Source organism: Rhopilema esculentum, chromosome 13, assembly GCF_057945365.1.
Source record: "Rhopilema esculentum isolate cy_ngs chromosome 13, ASM5794536v1, whole genome shotgun sequence".
Taxonomy (NCBI): domain Eukaryota; kingdom Metazoa; phylum Cnidaria; class Scyphozoa; order Rhizostomeae; family Rhizostomatidae; genus Rhopilema; species Rhopilema esculentum.
This window is the reverse complement of record NC_142827.1, coordinates 5,475,067-5,498,232: the sequence shown is the minus strand read 5'-3', so window position 1 is coordinate 5,498,232 and position 23,166 is coordinate 5,475,067. Positions and strand designations below refer to the sequence as shown.

Here is a 23,166-nt window from a genome sequence, read left to right as displayed (position 1 = left end):
TCACGATGCCCAAAAAAATCATGATTGTTATCACTCTTAAATAAATGCATATTATTTTCCCAGTTTGTAGAAAGCGTCTAGCTACAATCCCAGCCAAAAGTCCTTGGAACTAGCCTGATAACCAGCCCATTATTCTAAAGGAATAAGTATTACCATAATTCCTTTAGAATAATGGGCTGGTTATCAGGCTACCTTGGAACACCCTACAGTCAATGAAAGAGATTGGATAAGAAACAAAAACATTCCCCTTCCCACTAAAATTGAAGGTCGAAAACTCTTGCTATTCAACATTGTTTCAAAAGGAGTGGGGGCTGCCACTGAAAAGATGCGAAATTTTAGGATAGTGTACCAAGACTTTGGTCAGGCGCTCTATAATAGTGAAACCTCCAGTGGGTTAACCTAATTCATTAACTGTTAGTGGCTCGATCGTAAATAGCTGAGTCTTGTGGATTCTTTCGTGGAATTGACAAATTTACGATTAGTTCCAAGGCAGACGATGTAAATGACCTTGAAATGGGTTAAATGTAAACGCCAAAGTATAGAACCTTGATGTGAAATGAAGAAGTTAAAACAAAACATAAATTTTAACACGATTTATATTTCTTTTGTAACTTGATAGGAAGAACGGACAAAGTTAGCCATAACATGTTAAATTTTTGACTACCTATTAAAAAAGAGACTCATTAACTTTACTGTTCCTGTACTGAAATATTCATCGTGCTTTGTCAAAATGCCTTGCAAAAATTTCCTGTTCATAAAGCTTATCAAATTTCCATTCATGCAGCAATTAACGACTGCAGCAATTATTTTGGTTGGTTCAAATCCATTCGCGATTCAAAGGCGAAAACCGGCAAAAGAAAGTGTACTCAGACCTAACATAATAAAGAGAATCGGGCCAAACATGGAGCCTTGTAATACAAACGAAGTCCAAAGCTCCTTGCGCTTTCACTATTGTCTAGAAAAATGCAGCTTTTATTGGGATACAGCGACGGAAATTACAAAGACGCTTTTCAAAAACAAGACCACAATTTCCTTTCCAAGATAACGGTTCTTGATTTGACTTTTGATCGATAAATGGATTTATTAGCCGTGTACGTTCCAAGTCAAAAAACTTCAAATCTTGATCGAAAATATTAGTGAAAATTTTACGAGCTCAACTACACAGCAAAATCTTGTTGATATTCAAAAAAATTTATCCTTAAACTTGGGAAGTCTTTAGACTCAAAGGGATAAAATCCATTTTTCTACAGCGTGAAAATGCATACATTTGCTGTCGAAAGATATGAGCTAAGTATTTCAATTCTTACTTCAGTAACTTTCGAATGGCCGAGGAAAGTGTGATATTCTTCTTGGATCAAAATAAAGGCTAACCAACTGCTGTTTGACTTTTCATGCTAAAACTAAGCCTTTTAAGTTTACGCATAACAGTAAATCGTCGTTAGTAATTGTTCATTGGATGGCGATAAATAAATAACCGACGATGAAATGGGAAACCATAATTATCTCCCAGATACTGAACACAAGTTTCGGTCTAGCATGAATGCAGCTTCGTCCCTCTGTTTTCTCTGGGACGTTAGGGACCGTTTCAAACCGAGACTTTTGAGAAATTTATTAACGCAATAGGGGTAGAACGCCCTTATTACAAATACTGTCATGATAATTTGTTGGTCGTTTTGGCCAGGAGATTAGGTGCTCAAGGGAGATTACAACAAACATGAATTTTAATATAAAGCAACCTCAGAATACCTTAATTGAAGATCCAGTATAGTTCATCAGAAAGGCTGCTCAAAATACTCTGAATTACCATCATACGTAACAGCAAATTTCTTCAATGTATTGTAAATGATCTTTCAAATCAAGATAAGATTTGGATGTGATGAATAAACCAAAAATAAATAAAGTGAATGTTCATAAGATGATATTTGAACAACCACTTAAGCATATGATATTGATTAAAAATAAAATTTGGCCAAAACTCCAATAGTCAAGGAGCACACTGGAATTAAAAGGACAAAAAATGTTCGAAAAGTTATATACTTATTTAACTTTTCTGATGAAGGGGTTACATTTATGAGCTCCCACGAATCTGCTATTTGAAAAGATTGTGTAACCTCTGCTTTAAAATGGTAAAAACTTGACTCTTGTTGTTCAGAGTCATTTATTGAGCCGTAGTTCAGTGAATCCGAAGGAATTAGTTGAGCATCATCTTCCGTTTTATCAAGGCCTGCAAAAATAATGATAAAGAAACACTATAGTATACGCAATCACGCCACAGATTTAGGCAAGTACTTGCAGAAGCACTAAGAAATCCCGGGGTGACAATGTAAGAAAGGTTTTGATATAGTCAAAAAGTAATAACGATATACTAGTTATGATTACATTACCTAAGCTGAGTAGAGGAATCAAATATCAAGAAAATATAGAGCATAGTATGGGAGAAAAACAGCCTTGAAGATGCAAAGATAGATTCGGTGGGATTTATTTTCGGTGAGACTGGGCAACCGAAAATTAATCCTACCGAATTTTTTTTGAAATCGAAATTTTTAAAAGCTGGAAAAATCTCGATATACACCGATTGACTTTCAAACAACAACAACAAATTTTCCTTGTTGTTCGATGGGCTGTTGTTCGATATTGTTCGAGCATTACTATACATCCAATGCATATTAATTTTTAGTTTTCTGGTTCTCTTTATCATCAACAAATAAGATACCCAGCTCATCTTCACTTTCTTCTCTTTTGCTCTCTACGTCCAAGAAATCTGAGTTCTCGATGGGCTGAACTGATACTTCCTTCTAATGTTTCAGCGGTTTAAATTTTGACGCCTCAATTTTTTACTCACGATGGATCAGAAATTCTAATCCACTCGTTGCGATTGGCGATCGAAAATATTGCGAACTGTAAACGTCAACAATTAATTTCCTCCACGGATTATAAGAAAATGAAATAAAAAAGATCGCCCGCAAATGAATAAAAGTTCATGACATTTTTATCTACTCTTCAGTTCCTTTTATTTGGCTGACATCAAAATATTCGATACTCGCATTTGAAGCTTTTAAGATTGCGTTCCAGACAATTTTATGTTAAAAATAGAAATAACTTACAGAAAGTGCTTTACTTCTTTTCTCATTGACATTTTTCTTTGCACAGAAATTTTTCAAGGTCTCTGCTAAGTTTACAGCAAAATTTGAAAAGCATGACCAAAATTTATTCCACCGAAAATTAATCAACCGAATTTTTTGGCACCGGACCTTCTGGTACTCTATGGATGTAAGAGATAAATTTGATTGCTAGGCCATGGAATTGGGCCATTTCGAAGGATTGATAATAGAGTGGAAATGCAGTTAAAGGACACCCAGGTTAAGATAAAAGGCAATGAATAAATGACTGGTAAACAGGCCTGTGAGGGTTTGATTTGGGCATGGGGCGACAAGAAAGAAAGGGCCCATGTTGACGTCATTAAAGAAACTTTTTAACAACATTTTTGTGGCCTCTCCCAGCTCGAGGCCATAAACCTGCCCCCTGCACCCTCTGGGGCAGGGTAACAAAAGTTGTTGTTGGCAGTATTTATTTAACAAGGGCATTTCTCACCCTCTTTAGATGTTGATTCATCACTAAATTCCAAACCAGGTACTTCTGCATGCTTCCTTGCCTGCAATTAAAACGAAGATGCCGAATTGGCTTGATACCAATAGAGCGGAAAAACCAATCGATAGAACTTAACATGAGAATATAGGTCACCATTTCATAAAAAATTTTGGCAAAGAAATTGTAAAAAATATGAGACTTGCCTTTCGAGAGAAGTCTTTCCAGTTTGAGCATACAAGAAGGATCAGCGCCAAAATAACCTGGTAACATACGGTAAAGAAATTGTCAAATGATAAAAAAAAGAGATTTAAAAGCCAGGAAAGAAATGAGGGGGATGAGCAGCCAACGACAACTGCAAATTAAGAAAATCTATAAAAAGTAAAGATATAATATCTATTGAGCTATTATAGTGGTTGTAAATAATATAGAGTTTTGAAAGTTATATCTTTTCGAAGTAGCTTTTTCAATAAACGATATCCAAAGTAACCTGTCTACTAAAATTAAGAAATGTGGAAGGTTAGTGTAAAATTGAAAGAGTCCTGGGCCAACCTGCAAAGCTATTCCTACAGCCATTCCACACCAAAACCCTACAAGAATAAAACTGAAATTTAAAGCTATATGAAAATTTTGAGGTATTTCAAGGTTGAAGAAGGATGATTGAAGCTCATTTGCTACCCAGAAATCCATGTGTGAGAGTGTTACCATTCATAATAAGACGCCTGTGTATAGAGGAGAAGGTTCTGGGTTCACTCATAATTGCTACACCCTTATTATGTGCAATGTCTTCTCTACATCCAAGCGTCAAATGTTGCCAGTATATTTATTTCTCAGCCACCCGTCGCCAATCCGCTGTTTTCTAAGACGTCTGAAGACTCTACAACATACGTTAGCTACACTGTGGAAAATGACAAATTCTAAGTGCAAAATTTTTAAGCTCCTCAGCTAAACACAATTTTCCTTTATCTTAGGCAGCGTTTACACGAGACCGGTTCATCTGAAACCGTACTAAAATGAGCACGGTTAGGCCTTCCGTTCACACGGGACCCGTCGGATACGTTCCAAATCGAACTGCTAGCCGTGCCAAAGCGGGATTGCTTAGAAAAAAAGTTCCATTTGGCACCGTTCCAAATTCATGAGTTAACGCAGCCTTTAACGCTAACCAAAAAGACAGAAATACTCGTATTTATTCCCCTTGAAAACTAGCGTGCAAAAGGGCTCCAAATTATCTTAAGGGTACACTCATACGTAAGGTAATCAACGAAACATTGGCTCTCACACGAAGACAACCACATATTCTCAATAACAGTTAATCACCGCAACGAGAACGTGTGAATCCAAGAACTTTTCCTTCACGAGTACAGATGGTCTATTCCTTAATGAAACTTAGATTTAAGCAAAAATCAGAGAAATTATTAGGGTTTTCATCTCTAGGGGAATTGGTCCTAAACCATATACCTTGTATATACGAAGCTGATTGGAGAACTTTCGATTCCTTAATCCCTTATGCAACAGCCTTAGCCTTCACCACTAACGAGCAGTCTGAAAAGCATGTACTGCTTTGCGGTTATTTACTGTGTGTACAAAAAAGTTTATTCCAAGGTCAGTGAAAAAATGAAAGTAGTTTATATTCAAGGATAAATAAAAATGATAATTAACTACAGACCGACAACGTTTAAATGTACGACCAAAGCAAGTACTGCTCCTAACGGTAACCCAACGACCATAAAGCCAATGAAATTGATCACCGCACCAAACCTTTGGAGGCCGATCCCACGCAAGATGCCTGATGCTATCCCCTGTATAGAAAATATGTAATGAAAAGAGGAGAATCAAAACACAGGAAGACAGGTATTTGAAGGATATGGGGTAGGCTTACAGTGGTGATATGGTAAAATTGGGTGTCGTGCAGTAGATGAGGATATAAAACAGCTATGGATGTGAAACAGCTATGGATGTGAAACAGCTATGGATGTGAAACAGCTATGGATGTGAAACAGCTATGGATGTGAAACCGCTATGGATGTGAAACAGCTATGGATGTGAAACAGCTATGGATGTGAAACAGCTATGGAACAAATCATAAACACCGAGTTGAGTTTTCTGTTCCTGTCATACCGCAAGAATCTGTCTATAAGGTTTGTGAGATCTCTCCATTTAGATGGATGGAAATGTGTCATGAAGAGAGTTGAGGTGAATCCAAAGCTAGTTAAAATGGAAGAGAACCCCTGAGACTCTCTAAATACACTTTCATAACGCAAAGGCTACTTGGTATCTAGTGCTCTCTTCTGAATTTCCACACACAATCCTGTTTTCTACAAACCCTCTCCCTCATATTCGAACCTCTCGCGTATTCCCGGCCTGCTTTACACGTTATTAATTTCTGGAGAATATTCCACTGCCCCCCTCTTCGTTTCAGTGCATGCATTACACTGAAGGGTATTAGGGCGATAAGGTGTTAGAGGGGCAGGCAAAGAGGTGGGGGAACAATATGGCGAGCGAGTATTGGGCAGGAAAGTTCGAGGTTCAGTGGGTATGGGGTTAAAGATCGAGTCGATACCTCTTTGACAAACCGATCCAATTAGCAAATCAATTCGGAATACGCTTATGGGGTATGTTGGGCGAAACATTTCAAGTTCACATATGAATATAATTTCCTTATTTCAAACAATGCTTAAAAATCCTATTTTTAACTAAGCATGATAACCATTCAATGATTTACCTGAGAGCCATCCAAAATATGATATGCTGCGATGATGGGACAGACACTTGAAATCATCCTTATAACATTTCTAGAATTGAAATCCCAGCGCTTGAACCCATCGTTAAGTATCCAAAATAATACGATCGGTACAAATATAACAAAATGCTCAATAATACTGAAAAATAGATGACGTGTTGGAAAATGGAGGGGTTTGGATTATGATAAATGAAACTTTGATATGATGACGGTAGCGAAGAAAAATCAGAGCTTGGCTTGCTACAAGCTTTACAGGTATAGCCTACATCAATAAAACGGAATTACAAAAAGTACGAAATTACAAATTTGACAGTACAAGGTGAAAGGTGACGGCAAGTTGCGATACAGATGAAAAGTGATGGCACCAGAGGTTGTGCTAGGGGGTAGCATAATAAGGCGGGCATGGAGCAAAATTAATAGATGTGGATAGGATTTCCTTACTTACTTGCTCTTGGAAAACGCATAGCCAATGTAGTCTTTCAGGCTTATCAAGAGCAAGGCATCAAAAACACTGAGTATTACTAAAATATCAAAATTATAAATATGATTTGACAAAAGAAGGAAAAGATTCAAAAGCAACGGCGGATGGACTTGCCTTGAACCCATGCACAAGCATCGAAAAGTCTTATGGGAGTTTGCATATATAGTTTGATATTAAAGATTTTCTATTCTTTCTATTATTAAAAACTATTGGATTTTACTAACTGTTTTTTCATAAGATGGCATACAGATTTAGCTAAAAGGTAATTATAAGCGTTTAATTCGGCTGAGGTCTCGGTGAAAAATCCACATTCACGTTTTAACTCGTTAAATTCAAAAGACTCCCGTCTAGGAAACGCCTTCCAGAAGGGAAATATGATGAAAGCTAACTTGTCTTGCGTAGGCCTTTTAATGGATACATTTTAAACATAAAACACGATCTTTCAAAAAAGACATAACGATTATTTCCCTATATCGTAAAGTTTTTCGCCTCTATCGATCTCCGCATTTGTGACTAGGCCAAATGAACCCTTGTTTCAGCTGCAAGGCAAATTAAACAGCAAACATAATTCAGAAAAGGGTTTGTTTAGAGTTAGTTCCCAGCTTTTGAGCGAGCATAACAAACCAAAATCTCGTATTTTCAGCTACCGTTTTCGACAGGAGTTCGTTGAATCAGTTATGGAGTAAGCAATGATAGAAAATAATAAGAATTACGCGTATTTGGTAGATACAGCAATACACAACTTACAAAATAAAATAAAAGCTATTTTTGCAGAATTTATAGCTTTCTGTGGTTCTCCAGACCCAAGGTAGCTCCCAACTTTTACGGATGCAGCAATGTTAAGACTGGCTGATACCTGTGGATAAAACGCAGGGCCTATTTTAAGAAATTTTTAATACTGCACAATTATAACTACATTTTTTATAGGAAATTTTGTTGTTGCAATTTTTGGAAATTTCTAGTCATTTCGTTTTGTTTTAAGTTTGATAAGAGAATCTTTCCGATGGTCATACGAGATTTGCATTACATGACCTCTATATCGAACTGACGGGGAAAATTCACATTTTGTGAACAAAGCGAGAATCTGGGATAGCGGCAATTGGACATTTTCACAAATCCCAAAATTCAATACTGCACATTTTCGAAATCAATACTGCACATTTTTAAATTAATACTGCACAAAGTGTGTAATACTGCACACTAAAATAGGCCCTGATAAAACGGCCATTAGTCAAGGTCCGAGTTCAACTTAGTCTCGAAGAATTAGGAATCAAATGTGTTAATTACTTGTTTGCTACAATCCTTGCTAAAGATAAAGAAATACCCCTCCAAACAATGTTTGTTGAATAGATATTACTTAAACTACCCGACAGAGGGGTAGTTACATTTGATTTTTTGATAAGTGTTTAGCTGAGTGATAAAAGTTTGAAAAGTGATAAGTGTTTGATAAGTGCCTAACATTGTTTCAAAGGAGAGGGGGTGCTACTGAACTTATGGACAATTAAAAAGTTTTTTACGTGAGATTAATGTGGTGAACAGATATATAGTGTACTAGATACTAACCATGAACAAAATGTTGATGATATTGAAAATCACACTCTGTGCTCCTACCTCGACCTTACCAACTAATCCTGCAAGACACAAATTCAAGCGCTGTTTTACAGCCATTTTGTTATAAGGAGGTAGACCGAAAAAAGTTTTTCAGACTTCATAATTTCAAGAGACCCCTTGGCATGTGGCAATGTTGTGAAAACAGGGTAAAAGATAAGAAGTCAAAACCAGGGGAAGAATAGAAACATTATTGCAAATAAAAAAGTGAAGGGGAAGGATTTTAGGCATATTATTTTCAGTTTTTTCAAACAAACACTGTCTATCAACAAACAATGTTAATCAACAAATAATGTCACTCACAGTGGCGGATTTAAGGGGAGTTGCCCCTCCCTTGACGAGTTGAGGCAAGTCTGGTGCCCCTTTTTTGGAAATTATGCGCCCATTTTGAAGAATGAGAATCAGGGGAAAACGTTTCTGAGACCGATAGATTAATTTGCTTCAAGGATTACCGCCCCCACTACCGACTGCTCCTCCTTCAAATTTGCTCTGGATCCGCTTCTGGTCACTCAACAATGTCAATTAGAAAACTATATGAATCAATGTAAACAATGCCAATCAGCAAAAGAGTAATAACTAATCGATCAATGAGTTGTGGTCTTTTGCATTGAGCTTTTTCAGTGTTGAATGAGTTATAATGACGGCCATATAATCAATGAAATATTACGGAAGGACGATACATCAAATACAGTATAAAACCTCTTACCCATTAAAAACACTCCAGTCTCCGCTGATCCCCAGTCAAAAAAAATCATAAGTGCTCCTGGAAGAGCTAGTTTAACAAACTGACCCCATTGCAGGAGACATTCTCCAGACCAGCCTGGAATTAAAGGAACATCACTGTTAGAAGTTGAAGTTATTTCACTTGAGGCTCCTTACTTGTCAAATGTAAAAGAAATTGAGATTCGTTCAGTTGTTCACTACTCATATACTGATTTTCCTTATTTAGGCCGGTTCATTGAAAAGATGATTGAAATTATGATGACAGTGCAAACCACAGTGCTGAATATTAAGAAGATCTTTTAGAAATAATTCAAGAAAAAGAGGTTTGTTTCCAGACGTTTCAATCAGAAAAATTCAAGCTAAGACATGAGATAATATCATGATGATCAGAATGGAGCATGACAAGAAGAGCAGTGACTACGCAATTTCCTTGGCATAAGTTTGATTCTTGAAAACAATAAGCGATAATATGAATTATCTGTTTACTATGGTAAATATAAACATAAAAAAGGTAAGAAGATGATGTGGTAGAAAGACACTTCCAATGAATAAAACTTATTCGTTGAATAAAGGAGATTGCTAGCGAGAGAGTGACCACGACAATCATCATTGAAGGCTTAAAAGCTTTAAATTTTTACTGCAAAGGCAGAAATTTTTAATGATTAATTTATACATCAATGCACCACAGTGGATACTGATAGCGAACCAACCATGTAGCTGTAGATTTCAGCTAGGGTGGGCAAACTCAAGCAAGAGCCATACCTGAGAGGGGCAGGCTTTAAAACAAGAGAGCAGATATTTAACAAACAAATATATTTGGAATAAATCAAGCTCACGGAATTATAATTATGCCAGCTTTTCAAAATATCATTTGGAAAAAGTGTAGCCAGAGGGGGCAAGTTGCTGTCAAAATTTTCATTTTGGGGGGCACAGCCCCCCCCCCCCGTGCCCCCTGCAGCTACGTGACTTTAGCGAACCTCTTCCGTTATTGGCACCAAATGCTCCATGCAGTGCCGTCTGAAAAAAATTCACATTGGGAAGGGGGCTGCCCATTGTATTGTTCCCATTCATTACACTGTTATAAAGGTTTGACAATTATTGGGGGGGTCGAGCACCTGCAGCCCCCGCTTCCGATGGCCCTGCCATGGCGGTTGAACACTTTCATTTTCGAAACAAGGAACATGTAGAAGATGTAGAAAACAACAGTTCAAGGAGAAAATACAAAGAGATAAGATACTTGTGACATCACTATGTTTTTGAAAAGAGGCATGTTTCATTAAGAACAAAAAAGATAATTATATTCCTCTTCTTTTGAGACCTTGAATCTACACATGGAAAGCAAGGCTGTATTGTCACTTTGTAAAGGAAGTCTTTATATACATTTTTACTTGCTTTAACGATTAGCTAAACTAAACAAACTCTATGAATCTTTTGACATTATTAGAAGTTATACTTTTAAATCTTACATTTAATATTACTGAGTTATAACAACAGGACTAAAGTTTAATTTCGTTTTAATTAGTTTCTTTAACCCAAATAATGATGTAAACAATTTTTGTTGTTAACTTTGCAGAAACGTATGTAGAATTCTCTTTAAATAAGATTTTAAATATCAATACCTTAGGAAGGGAAAGTTGTTCCCCTAAAAATCCAATGCTTACGTAAACCTAAGTCTTGTAAAATAGAGCTTACACAAGCAAAATATATGAAAAGTTTTAGTACCTGGCCATGTTTGCGAAATTTTCTTCTTCCGTATGTAACCAAAAAGTAATAGGCATAGAAGAAGGTATGTAAGATCAATGGCGATAGCACTGCCTCTGAAAAGTTAATTATATATCTTAATGAGACGACTCTTGTTACTCTGTGTAAAACGAAAGCAAAGGCGAGAAAATGAAATACAAAACGAAATTTAACATTGAACCATATTCAGCATTCATATACATGTTAGGCAGCAATAGAGCAAGATATATTGCAGTGTTCTGGTGTGGTTTCCAAGGATGTGTGCATTTCTAGCTGATACATAAAATCATGCGAACAAATGAATTTTACTGTAAACTGAGCGTTCCTTACAGATGATAGCATTTTTTTATCAAATTAGCTATAAAAAACTCAGGAAAATAACTGTTTACAGGTCTGGCTCTAACTTTCAGCTCCTAGTCTCACGCTCAATACGAGGCAACTGCATAAATTAGAATATTTTTCGAAAATATTCAATTCGGCAAATCTTGCGGCAAAAAGCAATTTTTCAAAAATAATTTGGAGGTCAGAAGCAGCGATTTTTCATTTATATCATTAATTTATATTAAAGTCGTAACAAAAAAGCTAGAGATAATCCTAGAAATATTAATCCTAAACGACCCATTGATCAATGAATAAATTCCTATAAAATCCTTCAAATACACAGATGACAACAACAAATGACAAAAGTAGAAAAAACTTCAATACATACACGACTCCCATTTTCAAGTACGAAACAAACAAGTAATTTGCAACAACAGAAAACCCCAGGCAAATGAAACCAATGACAACAAGAGGGGCTGATACTTCCTACGGAGAAAACTCATAAAATCACTGAACAAATTCTTGGAACATGGACAGCAGTGGCTCCACAACGGGGTGGACTGGAGTGGACATGTCCACCCCAGTTTTCCCAGAGGTCGATTTTCTAATTTCTCAAAATCCGTTGAAAACCTTGGAGGAGGAAGGGGGGGGGATGGTTGATAAGATCGATTCGAATTTCGTTTCTTCCAAAAAAAACCCTTCGTGAAAAATGCTGCTTGAGACAGTTTCCTTTCTAATCATTTCAAAATATATCAAAAATACTAAAAAGGGCGTTTCCAACGATCACTGCTAGGCTGAAGGGCGTTGTCCAGAAGTTTTTCCATCCCACTTTTTTGGGGCTGGTGACGCCACTGATAAACGGAAAATAAAAAAAGTTGAATTCAGCCACCCTCTCTTTCCCCTTTTTAAGCCATGTCAATTTACTACCAAATGGCGTAATAGGATGCGTACTCTTTATGTGACATCTACGATATTTTTTTAAATTATAAACATTGGTTTGAAGCGGAAGTAGTGGTAGTCGGGAAAAGAAATGAAAAATATGGAAACAAGACTCAAGACATTCTGGCAGGCATTTCACTGCTTATACTGTTTAGTTCAAAACAATACACCTTTGAGTAACAAGCTTGGTTGAAACATCGCCGTTGCGTAGATTCACCAAAAAAATATTGACTCCTTTGGTAATTTTTTCAATAGGCAAGCGGCACTTATAGGGCAACCTTTATAGTCATGTGCTCGCGTTTCTGATTGGCCTATTTCGATCCACAACTGGGTATATATATTTCCTAGCGTAGAGCGTTCGATCTATGTTTTGACGTTTTAGACTCTGAAGAGAATATACAAATGCTTAAGTATGTTTCGAAATGTTTGCTTTTTTCAAAGCCTTTTTTAAAATTTTTGCAACACCAAAAATTGATTAGAAACTTTAACCTTCGTTGTTATCATCGGAACTAACAGTCAATGAGCTGTCTCTCACTCGGCGCTGTATTTTCGTTTTCCAAACGATCGTTTTTACTTACCATTTTATTCATTTAACAAAAATACGTAAATGCAATCAAAATGGAAAAAAATGAACTGTATCTTGATTGATAAAAATGATTGATTTTTAATTGACACATGTATAAACATGTAAAACCTTTTGGATGTGAAACTCAATAAATGAAACACACCTGACAATAAAGATATGTCTTCATTGTCCGATAAATCCCTTGCAGCTAAAAGGAAATACATGTACACATTCAGTAAGAATTTCTCATAAAGCTGGCCTTTATTCTTGCATACTGCTTTTGTAATGCTGAAAAATTACAAACACCTCCTCAGACCTCGAAAATTGATTAGAGTTGTAGGACGGAGGGTTGCTTCATTCATTTTTTTGCTTACTCGCCTCCCCAACAATGTCGGGAAAACCCGGGGGGATTTCGTAGCCAGATGACGAAAGTGCGCCATTTTGAAAAATGATACATACCTTAAAAGTTACTATCCAAAGAAAAGTAAACATACCCAAAAATCCTACCCCAAAATTTGAAAACAATAGGAGATGCATACCTTTAATTTCAATTCAAATCTGCAAAAATCGAGCAACTCAATCAATCAAGAAAATGAAAACATATTACTTTTCTATCAAAAAGATACCCCAAAATTTGAGAACATGCTAAAAATCAATCTTAAAATTTATAAGCATGTTTGGTTTTACCAAAATCGATACCCCCCAAAATTCATTTTCTACTAGGAATAAGGTACCCAAAAAATGGAACATCCAGTACCAGCGTTTGTGGAAGTCCCCAACCCCAACCCCCCCCCCCCCCTCTTGAGCTGAAAATCTATCAGGGAATATAAAGTCTGCCTGCATTAAAGTGCGTTATTAGCAAGGGAATATTACCATTCAGCCTTTCAAAATTAGGACGAGTATAACCCAAGCAAAAAGTATTAAGTGTGGAGCATGAAAAAAGCCAAAACCAAACCCTTACCAGCAAAGAAGGAATTCTTGTGTTTATGAACAGACCTGCAATTCTAGAAATAATATAAAATTTTGATTAACCCAACTTAGGTAGACAGAGAATTACTTCATGCTAAAACAATGGTTAACGTTCTCGAGGGTTTTTAGGCAGCTGTTGGGGAATTATTTTCTCTAGCAAAAGAATTTTTTATCACAGGAGTAAGATTTTTTGTGTAGTGATATGCACATCAGAGGTTCTAAGGACGTTATTTGGAATCCTGATCTTTTAGGCATAGTTGACACAAATTGGTATCTGATTTTGCCTTGCATCTGCAATGAAAAGCTGGAAACTAACATTTGGAAACTTAGCATGTAGATAAGAGTTGGATACAACTTCATGTATTGCTACGACTAGATACTAACATTAATAGCTACATAGCTCATTTAGGAATAAGATTTTCAATTCACCTTGCAACATCTTTTTCTTGTCCTAATTTCAACAATATCTTCTCTGAATTGATCCAAAGCGGCAATATAATGAGGGCCCATGTCAATTGCAGTATTACTGCACGCTGTGAAATAACTCCATACCTAAAAAGATTGCCAGCACCAAAAGATTGTGCACTAAGGGTTTGTGTTGCAGTGTCTAGGCCAAATAACTGTGCGAACCCAACCAAGTTGCAATATGAGATACCTAAACCAGCAGCAGCAAGCTCTGTTTCACCAAGTTGACCAACAAATATCAAAGGGACAATGGGTACTAGCATCTCAGAAACGCTGCTGAAGAGAATAGGCCAAGAAAATTTCAAAATAGACTTTGCATCTTCCTTGAAATTTTTCGGAAACAGTCTTTTCCAGCAATCTGAGCCTGGGCAATTTAGCATGGTGATTCTTGCATTCGCCTACAAGATCAAACGGATTTTCTAAGGAAACACATCACTAAATCTCAAGACAATAAAATAAACGAATTCTACAATTTCCTCCATTCTTGAAACCACGTTAATTGTGGAGCTTACCAGTTCTAGGCATTTGACACGAGGAATGCTAACTGCACTAATTTTTGTGATGTAATTGGCATTTTCTTAAAGGCCCGGCTACACGAAAGTATATTCAACAAGAATAATGATATTATTTTATCATTCTCGCTTGTATTTCAAAGGAGAATTTTTCAAAGAATAACCTTATCATCTTATTTTTCCATTGTTAGAATACTTTTGTCGAGAAAGAATTAACTCTCTCTGACCTGGACGCTCCGTCGATTCTAGTCTGGGTGGTCATCTACCTCCTGAAAATTTCCTGTGCAAGGGCGACACTGTCGGGCAACATTCACAAATTCCTAATGTTGCTCGAATTTTGTCCAGTTTGGCAAAAATGTCGGCCGACAAATTCATCAAGAAATTTGTTGCTCGAATGTTTGTTTGAAAATGCTCAAACATTTTTCGGCAACATTTGTTGCTCAGCTGTATGTTCTTCAGTTTGGTCACATTGTCGGGCAACAATTCACCTTAATTTCTAATCTAAGAAAAATCAACATGCACAGTGTTGTATTGCAAAACAACCTGTGTCAGATCCCTTGTAAAAAATCCAAAAATTTTTTGGTAAGGACAAACCCCAACTATGTTTCTCCTGTTCCTTTTTCTAAACATTCCTTCGAACATTTTTGATAGGAGGGGCAAGGGTTTTTATAAAAAAGTGCCCTTGAAACAGGCCTGTTTGATTTTGTTATCTTTTTCTATTACTTCGGACCCCTGTGGTCAGTCGGGGAGAGGGAGTCGAGAATCGAACATACACGGAGCCGTCACGCAGGGAGTTGTGTCCGCATTTGAAACGCAACGAACGGTTTTTTTATCAATTACGAATCATTCATTATATTATCGGGTTGTGTAAGTCACTAAATTAGTTTTATTTACGATATATATTTACGCTAACTATAGACCTCGTTTTTCATTTTGGACGTCTTTGGTCATATTACGCCGAGCCCCGCATACTAGTTGCAGTCAAAGTTCTACAGTTCGTTCCTTGTAGTGGTGTCTGTAATAAAGTCAATTTTCAACACGGCCAATTGTAATAATCAGAGAGATTCAAATTAAATTCTGAATATTTCCTTATGCCGAAAGTTAGCCAATATTCAAGATACCTACAGAAGATCGAAATCAAATTGCAGTTACGTAGCAATTTGTAGAAGCTGAGAATTATCTTTCAAAAGCCCTTTTACTCAAGCCGGCCCCCCTCGCCGCTTGATCATTCCGCTGTCACTGTCTATTTCCTAGTAGGTCCACCTCTGTGTAGGTCCTTGCCTTTGAAGCTACATTACAGGGGACACAGGTTGTGAAAATTAGCTATAGTTCACTGTTGCTTTTCAGGAGACAGAGAGCGGAGAAGTACCTTGAGTACTCATATTCTATTGGTTTAAAGGCCATTTTCAAACCTGTCTATAGCTTCACTGTAGCTCGTGCCAAAAATTGTAGTACGGGTTTCATTGTCTTTGATGCCTTTTCCAGAGAAAATCCCCAGACCGACTATAGCTCGGAATATCCATTGTAGCTCAATTCCGGTTGGTTACTGTCAACAAAGAACGTAACTACTGATTCGTCTAAGTTTTAATATTAGACCATTCTGCGCTCAGTGTTTTATATCTTATTTGGAGCATTGTTTGAAATATTTCAGAGGCATTGTGATGGGCTGATGGCACATTGCCAGTATTGTGTGTTTGGGGCCATTCACAAAGGACAACCATGTGATGGCTTTCGACATTCGATTTCTTCTTTTACACGGTCAGATTTTCCTTTTACACGGTCAGATTCTGTCGAACTCGAAACTTTGAATTCCGAAAACACGGAGATTCTGACTATAGCTCGAGCAGCAGTTGCTCCGCTCCTGTCTGGATTAATCAATTGTGCAGCAAGCATGATGCAGCATGCTTATAGTGCAACAAAGTAAATTAAAGGGTCTTATCCCTCTTGAAGCATTTGACAGTTTCTAAATTCGAACTGTTCAGCTTTAATTCATGCTGATATGTGCGGCAATGTATTTAGAATACTCAAATAAAAAATCAACATACCTCAAGAAATACCTTGCATACACTCCTTATTTACTAGAGAGATAATGCAAATGTTGTTGTCGCTGTTGCGGTGTGGTTGCTTGGAAGGAAAGAAATTCTCCTCGATGATTGATTCTTCCCCTTTTCAATTTGTGAACAGAGTCTGCATGCAGGATCGATGTGTTCGATGATTGGTTCTTCACCGAGGATAGGGGCGGAAGTCAACGCTATGTTTAATTTCCTGTAAAAGAAGGTGTGGTGTGGATGTGGACAGGGGCGTAGCTTGGCCAATAGTTTTGGGGGGGGGGTGAAAAGGGTTTCTGCCCTGCAAAACTGAGTGGTGCCCTGCAGACCTCGTAGCAACGGTTTGTCTATAGGTTACTAGTGAAAGCTTTACCAGTGTACACTGGTCTTTACCAAGGACAAACTTCTAAGCAATAAAAACAAACTTGAAACTTCATTGCCTATGAAATTTCTATTTCTCTACGTGAGCGTAAATTGTTTTTTATATTCACTTCATTTAATGTTGGTTTGCAAAATTAGGCTAATAAACAGCTAATTGGGGGGGGAGGGGGTACATGATGTAGACAGCGCAACGAAATTTAACCCAGTGGGACTAAGAGTCGAGTTTAGTGAGGTAGGAGGACCCACCATGGTTGGGTCCGACGTGAAGAAATTTTTTGAAATTATACCTTGTAAAAAGGGCTAAAAAGCATCTTTCAGAAAAAAATTTAGCAAAATACTATTGTGCTAAAAGAACTGATTGTTTATTGAAAATATTATTGTTTATTGGGAAAAATAGGGAGGGGGATGTCATGCTAAAACTCTATTGTTAGACGTTTGGGAAGGAAAGAAACGACAACCTTTCGTTTCAGATTGCACGTAGTTGTGAATGACAGAGGAAGATGTTGTTTTGATTGGGAGAATTTTTTTTCCTGGACAGAAATGTGCAGTTTCTTGTATCAAGAAGGCCATGTTCACACATCCAAAATTAAAACATTGCAATGATACAGAAAATGATTTACTGAATTAATGCAAATAAAAGAAAAATAATAAAAATATACGTGAAAAAGTTAGCAATTAGATGAAACAAAATCGGTATCTTAACGATTTATTATGTTTTTTAGTTCATGCACTGTTAAAAAGTAATAGAAAAAATGATAAAAAAATTCCTATCTTGACCAAAGTGAGGGACTTCAGCCCCTTATTCCCCCCCCCCCCCCAGTGACGCCGTGCTTGTCATGAAAATAATTTACAACTTAAATTAATTTGCATGACTCAACCTTGCCCTCATAAACATATGCATCAGTCATTGCATCCAGGGACGAAAACAAGTTGCTTACTTTGGGGGGGCGTGGAAGGATGAAAATTCCAATCAAAAATAATCAAGTAAGAAACTTTTCATTTGACCAGTAAATCTACTGTACCTACCAAATTGATATTTGTAAATAGCCCGAACACCATATTTCTATTTTCTTTATAATTACCAAAACTTTACTCAATAATTAGCCTAAAGCATAAAAGCCTGAATCTCTAAATTTTGATTAACATGAAACAGACATTTAAACTTACAGTAAGAAGTAAAGCAACATTTAGGTAGTATTCTTTTAGATCAATTGATCAATTTCATCTAAATTGATCAATTAATCAATTGGCGCAGATCAATCTTATCTAAAATACATTTTTTCACGATATAGAAGCACCAAGAATTTAAGCCTTTAATTTTTGTTCTTGATCGAAGAAAACTGCTAACAATTTTCAGAGGGCCAAATGCCTTTTCATTCTTTACAATTGAAATGATGATTTGAGAACAAACTTGTGCATATGCCTGATTCGAAAGATGAAACACTCTTCTTGATCAAATACTTCTACTGCAGTTTTTGCAATGTGTTCTTGCTTCACAGCAGTTTTGTCATGGGAATTTATGATAAGGAGTCAAGGACGTTAACAAATAACAGGGGGAGTTTAGCATAAATTCGTTTTTATAAGAAGCGTTGAGAATTTTTAGTACTGAAAGATTATTAATCTTTTATTGAATTAACTACTCGTAGTTTCTTAAAAAACTTCCACTCTAATATTTTCTGATCAATACGGGAATTTTTATTCCAAACTGTAAAGTTTCAAGTTTCTTATCCAGAAATTCACCTTGCCTGTTCGTAATTTGATTCAACTCCCATCAGAAAGAAAGCAAACGGGGCAATTGCGCAATTTGGATCCAGTGGAGACGGGATTCACAACAGAAAACGATTACTGGATGGGTCAGCTTCAGCCTGTGAATTTTGATGTTTAGAATTTTTACATTTGAAATAAAAAAACTTCTTAAAATGTAAAATTCACAAATTTGGTCCTAAGAAAAAATTCCAAGTCAACCGTTATGTTTTCCAACTGTAGCTGGATTTTCCAAACTATGGGGGGCGTTACGCCCCCCACGCCCCCCTATTATTTACGTGCCTGATTGCATCCATTGGCTATGACTTTCGGTAAGAAATGCTTTCGCTTTGCAAATAACGGAGCTTTTCCTTACATACCTGTTCCGTTCTCTAAAATGCAATGTCAGGAAGGGAGGTTCATAACAAATACGATATTTCCATTTCAAAATTCCTAAACGGCTCTTTATGAACTTCAGAGGTGGCATTTCTGCGTGGCAATAAAGCTCTTCTTGGCGCCCTGCGAAATCTTCGATTGCCCTGCGAAATCGACTATTTTTTGGATTGGGGGGGTGTCACACCCCCCACACCCCCCCCGGTAGTTTCGCCCCTGGATGTGGATGTCAATAAACATGGTCTACTGAAAAGACTCGAGACAAAGAAGATACGCATTTCTGTTCAGGAAGTGAAATTCTCTCTTTCAATCCAGGGTGGATTTCATGTCAACTGTACGCATCCACGCCGCCCCCGACCCCCCGAAGGTCTTCAGGGGCATTTGTTTAGGTATGCCAATTATATGAGCAGTTAGTGAAACGGTAAATATTGTACGCCAGACAAAGAAAACTGATTAACAGAGAAAACTGTGGTGTACGAGTCTTTGTTTTATTCTTTTTTACGTTAACTATGTTTTACGTATGTTAAAAATGTGTTTTATTGGTTTGCACTTTGAACACATAAATCTTGAATTTTTCTGTCTGTCGTTTAGAACCTAACATGGCATGAGTAAAAAAGTGCGAATTTTTTACATTTTGTTTGTCAAATTGAATTTGTAGAAATCAAATTTGATATGAATTAAACTTCTTTCTTCTTGATAAGGCCAAATTAGTAATCTTTGTCATGAAAATGTACCCCAAAGGTATTTTATAGCCCTAAAGATACGGGGAGGGACGCATTGTGCCACCTCACATCGCAGCACAGGCATCCTCTACGTCACTCTCATTTCACGCATTCGCTAATCCCTAGTGTTTACTTAATCTTTGCCACGCTATTCAATTTACTCATCACCTTTACTCGCCCTTCCTATCCTTTGTTTTTCTCATATCATTCGTGCTAATATTAGATATCCATTTCTGTATATAAGTATGTTAATTTGTGAGTAAGTTCAGTTCAGTTCAGAGTTCAGTTACAATCAAGCAACACACTGTCTCTCTCTCTGGCTCCGTATTCTCTGCACGTAAAATAAGATTCGCTGGGTTTGGAAATGGTTTATGGCACAGACGCTCAGTTGACACAGAAAATGAGGCTGCGTTTACACGGGGCCGGCCGAATATTTGGTCGGTCAAATATTTGGTCACTTAGGCCTTGCGTTTACACGGGGCCAGCTAAACGACCTCAAATTAGGTCACTTAGGCGTGCAAATATTCGGCCACCTAGGAAAGCGTCCTTCTTGAAACTTGGCCGGCCGAATTCGCGAGCGGCCTCGTGTAAACGGTTATGGCCGGCCAAATATTTGCACGGTACCAAAAAGAGGGTGTCGATGCGTGCTACGGAGGCAAACACAAAATGGGAAATTAAAATTGGCAATAGCCAACCTTTGCTTGGATTTGTTGAACCAAAACCAAATGCAACATTTGGTAGAAACCAACAAACTGGAGCGCTGGGTGGAAATGGTATTAATCCTACTCCTGAGTTAATTTTCCTTTTTTTAATGCTCCTTGAGTAAATGCTCCAGATTGGTTGTATAGCCTTTAGGAGTTAACGATTGAAGATTGAAGATTGAAGATGACACGTCAGGGCCGCCGGACGCAGTTTTGAACAGGGGGGGGGGCCAAAACGAATAAAAAGGGCACAAATGTTTTTTCCGAAACATTAGTAATGCCAAAAATGGTACAAATTTCACGGTAATTTAGACAATTATAAAAATTATGACACAGGTTGGACATAATAATGATATTAATTTTCTTACTTTCATATTTAAACAATTTCATCCCCCTTGGTATCCGCACCATCCCCACTTAAACACAAATTTGTTCGCCTCCATGGAATTTTTTTTAAAAGCTAAAAAACTTTATGATTAAGTCATCTTCATGCAATCGGCTGAAGGTGCGGGCGCATTCTTCACTGTCATAGCAAATGTAATTTGCAACATTGATTAAGTTTATCTCGTCAGTCTTATGAACGAAACAAGTTTTTAACTCTCCTTAAACTTGATCCCGGGGGGCTCAGTCTGTTGGTAAAACGTATTACATGTGAGTTCCGAAAAACTCGAAAAAAGCTAGAATTCTGGGACATAGAATCTTGAAAATTGGGTTGCATTCTTAATCAGTCAGAGGAAACACAAAAAGGGCAAGATAACTTTTTAGATAAATCAATGGCATATCGAAGTACAACAAATTTTGCAGTACGTCTAGTCTTGCATATTGTTTTGATCCTAGATAAGAAGTTTAAGTCTTTGTTAGCATGTACTCATTGCAAGGGCATAACTTTTTCATTTCTTCATAAAAAACATTGAACACAATGTTGTGAAGCAAGCAATATGTTGCAGTTATAGTTTTACAGATGTCTGATTTTGTTAATATATATGTCAAGAACCACAAGGGATCGTTGTTGAAATCAAATTTAGTGAACTCTGCTTTTTACTTGCCTAGTCATAAGTTTAAGAAAAATAATGGTTCTAACATGAATTGGTATCAAAAGTTCCTGCTCAAGCTTGAATATTCTCAGTGAAAAGAGTTACATAATTTTGGCAAAGACACAGAATAGGGCACTTTTTACGCATCCCAGAAACTGACTGTGCCCGCCAGGGACTTGATCGGACCTTTCACCAATGCATTTGTTGCTGAAGACATACTACGGAAATTTTCTCGTAAAAATAGCAGTCTCCTTCGCAGTTGATATTGTTCATCACAGGAGCTTGAGTTTTTTTGCATCAAGACCAAATAAGCATTTAAGGAATTTTCAATGAATGGTCCTCCAACAACATCCAGAGTTATGTTATTTATTTATTTTTTAAAGGCAGAATATCTGGCATTGAAAAATTACACACAATGTATTTATCGAAAACGGGCACTTGTTTATACTTTTTGCAAACAGGAGAGGCCTGTGCCCCCGTGGCCCCCCTGGCTCCGGTGGCCCTGCACGTTAGTCGATGGATGGGATTATTAGTGAACGAATCGCACACAACAATGCTCAATTCTCATTTCACTGAAAGGCCTAGATATTTCATAGCAGTTTCTGTAAACCAAGAAAGAAAAAGTAACTAAATCACATCTTTGTACAAATGTGTTAAGAAACTAATGCATTGAGTGGCTAAAAATTGTTGCTGGATCCGTTTTAGAACGGATGACTTTCTGGAATTTCGACGAGACAGATAAGCAAGTACCGCGACTGTAAATGCTTGGAATTTGCGAATGACGGCTTATTTTTCCAATATTAACATCAATTCATAAATTCAAATGCAATAAGGCCACTCACCAAATTTCACATCGATATTCGAAAGAGAAGTGAACGAAATCAATCCTTACTACTGTTACCAAATTTATAAGAGCTCAGTATGTAGCAAGTTCCTTTTTGCCACTATTCAAAATGGCCGAAGAAAACAGATTTGCCTCACAGCGTACCTCTGAGCTAGACATCTAGCGCCTCAGGCGCTTCTATATCATTGGGGGCGCCATAGCTGACGGCGGTTAGGTAGGGGTACAGTGTGTCGATTAGCAAAAAATCAACATTATCATACCAGACTTCGAACCCTTAAGATCAGTGCTGTAGAACAGGGGGGCTCAGAGGGGCTCAAGCCCCTTCTACTTATTCAAGGGGGCTGTGCCCCCTCTTATTTTTTCTGGGTAGTTGTAAAATATTATGGCTAATTGAACCGAACCGATATTACTTTTTGATATTTTCATTCATGGGTGACCTCAATAGCCCTCTTGATAACTGAAATCTCATTAAACACTGGCAAAATTTTTCTACTTCAGGTCTTTTTCAAGATTTTGCTACTCAAGTAACAGGTAGACACTGAAAAATGATTCGACCTCGGAAAAAATGGAAAGGTAAAGAAGTTGACATTAAGGAGCCATGCAAACGAAAAGAACTGAAACGTTCATTTTGTATAGTGAAAGCTCTATGGTC

The 23,166-nt window shown here is 37.2% G+C and overlaps 1 protein-coding gene across 2 annotated transcripts; it reads right to left on the bottom strand.

The window, feature by feature from the left end:
- Positions 1-241: 241 nt before the first annotated feature.
- Positions 242-22,880, bottom strand: LOC135691875 (multidrug and toxin extrusion protein 1). 2 transcript variants are annotated; one of them, XM_065209871.2, is made up of 18 exons: positions 22,513-22,880; positions 16,694-16,913; positions 14,101-14,534; positions 13,664-13,706; positions 12,866-12,910; positions 11,587-11,684; positions 10,860-10,954; positions 9,121-9,234; positions 8,370-8,437; positions 7,554-7,662; positions 6,771-6,846; positions 6,308-6,377; positions 5,252-5,384; positions 4,138-4,175; positions 3,792-3,848; positions 3,592-3,652; positions 3,105-3,262; positions 2,061-2,224 (listed from the first exon to the last, which is right to left on the bottom strand). In XM_065209871.2, exons 3-18 carry the CDS (start codon positions 14,514-14,516, stop codon positions 2,192-2,194), a joined length of 1,614 nt encoding a protein of 537 aa, XP_065065943.2. In that variant the 5' UTR covers positions 14,517-14,534; positions 16,694-16,913; positions 22,513-22,880; the 3' UTR covers positions 2,061-2,191. The 2 variants fall into 2 exon arrangements, with proteins under 2 accessions (XP_065065942.2, XP_065065943.2); XM_065209870.2 differs by lacking the exon at positions 3,105-3,262 and having other exon boundaries at positions 242-2,224; positions 22,513-22,874.
- Between the last annotated feature and the right edge of the window lie 286 nt (positions 22,881-23,166).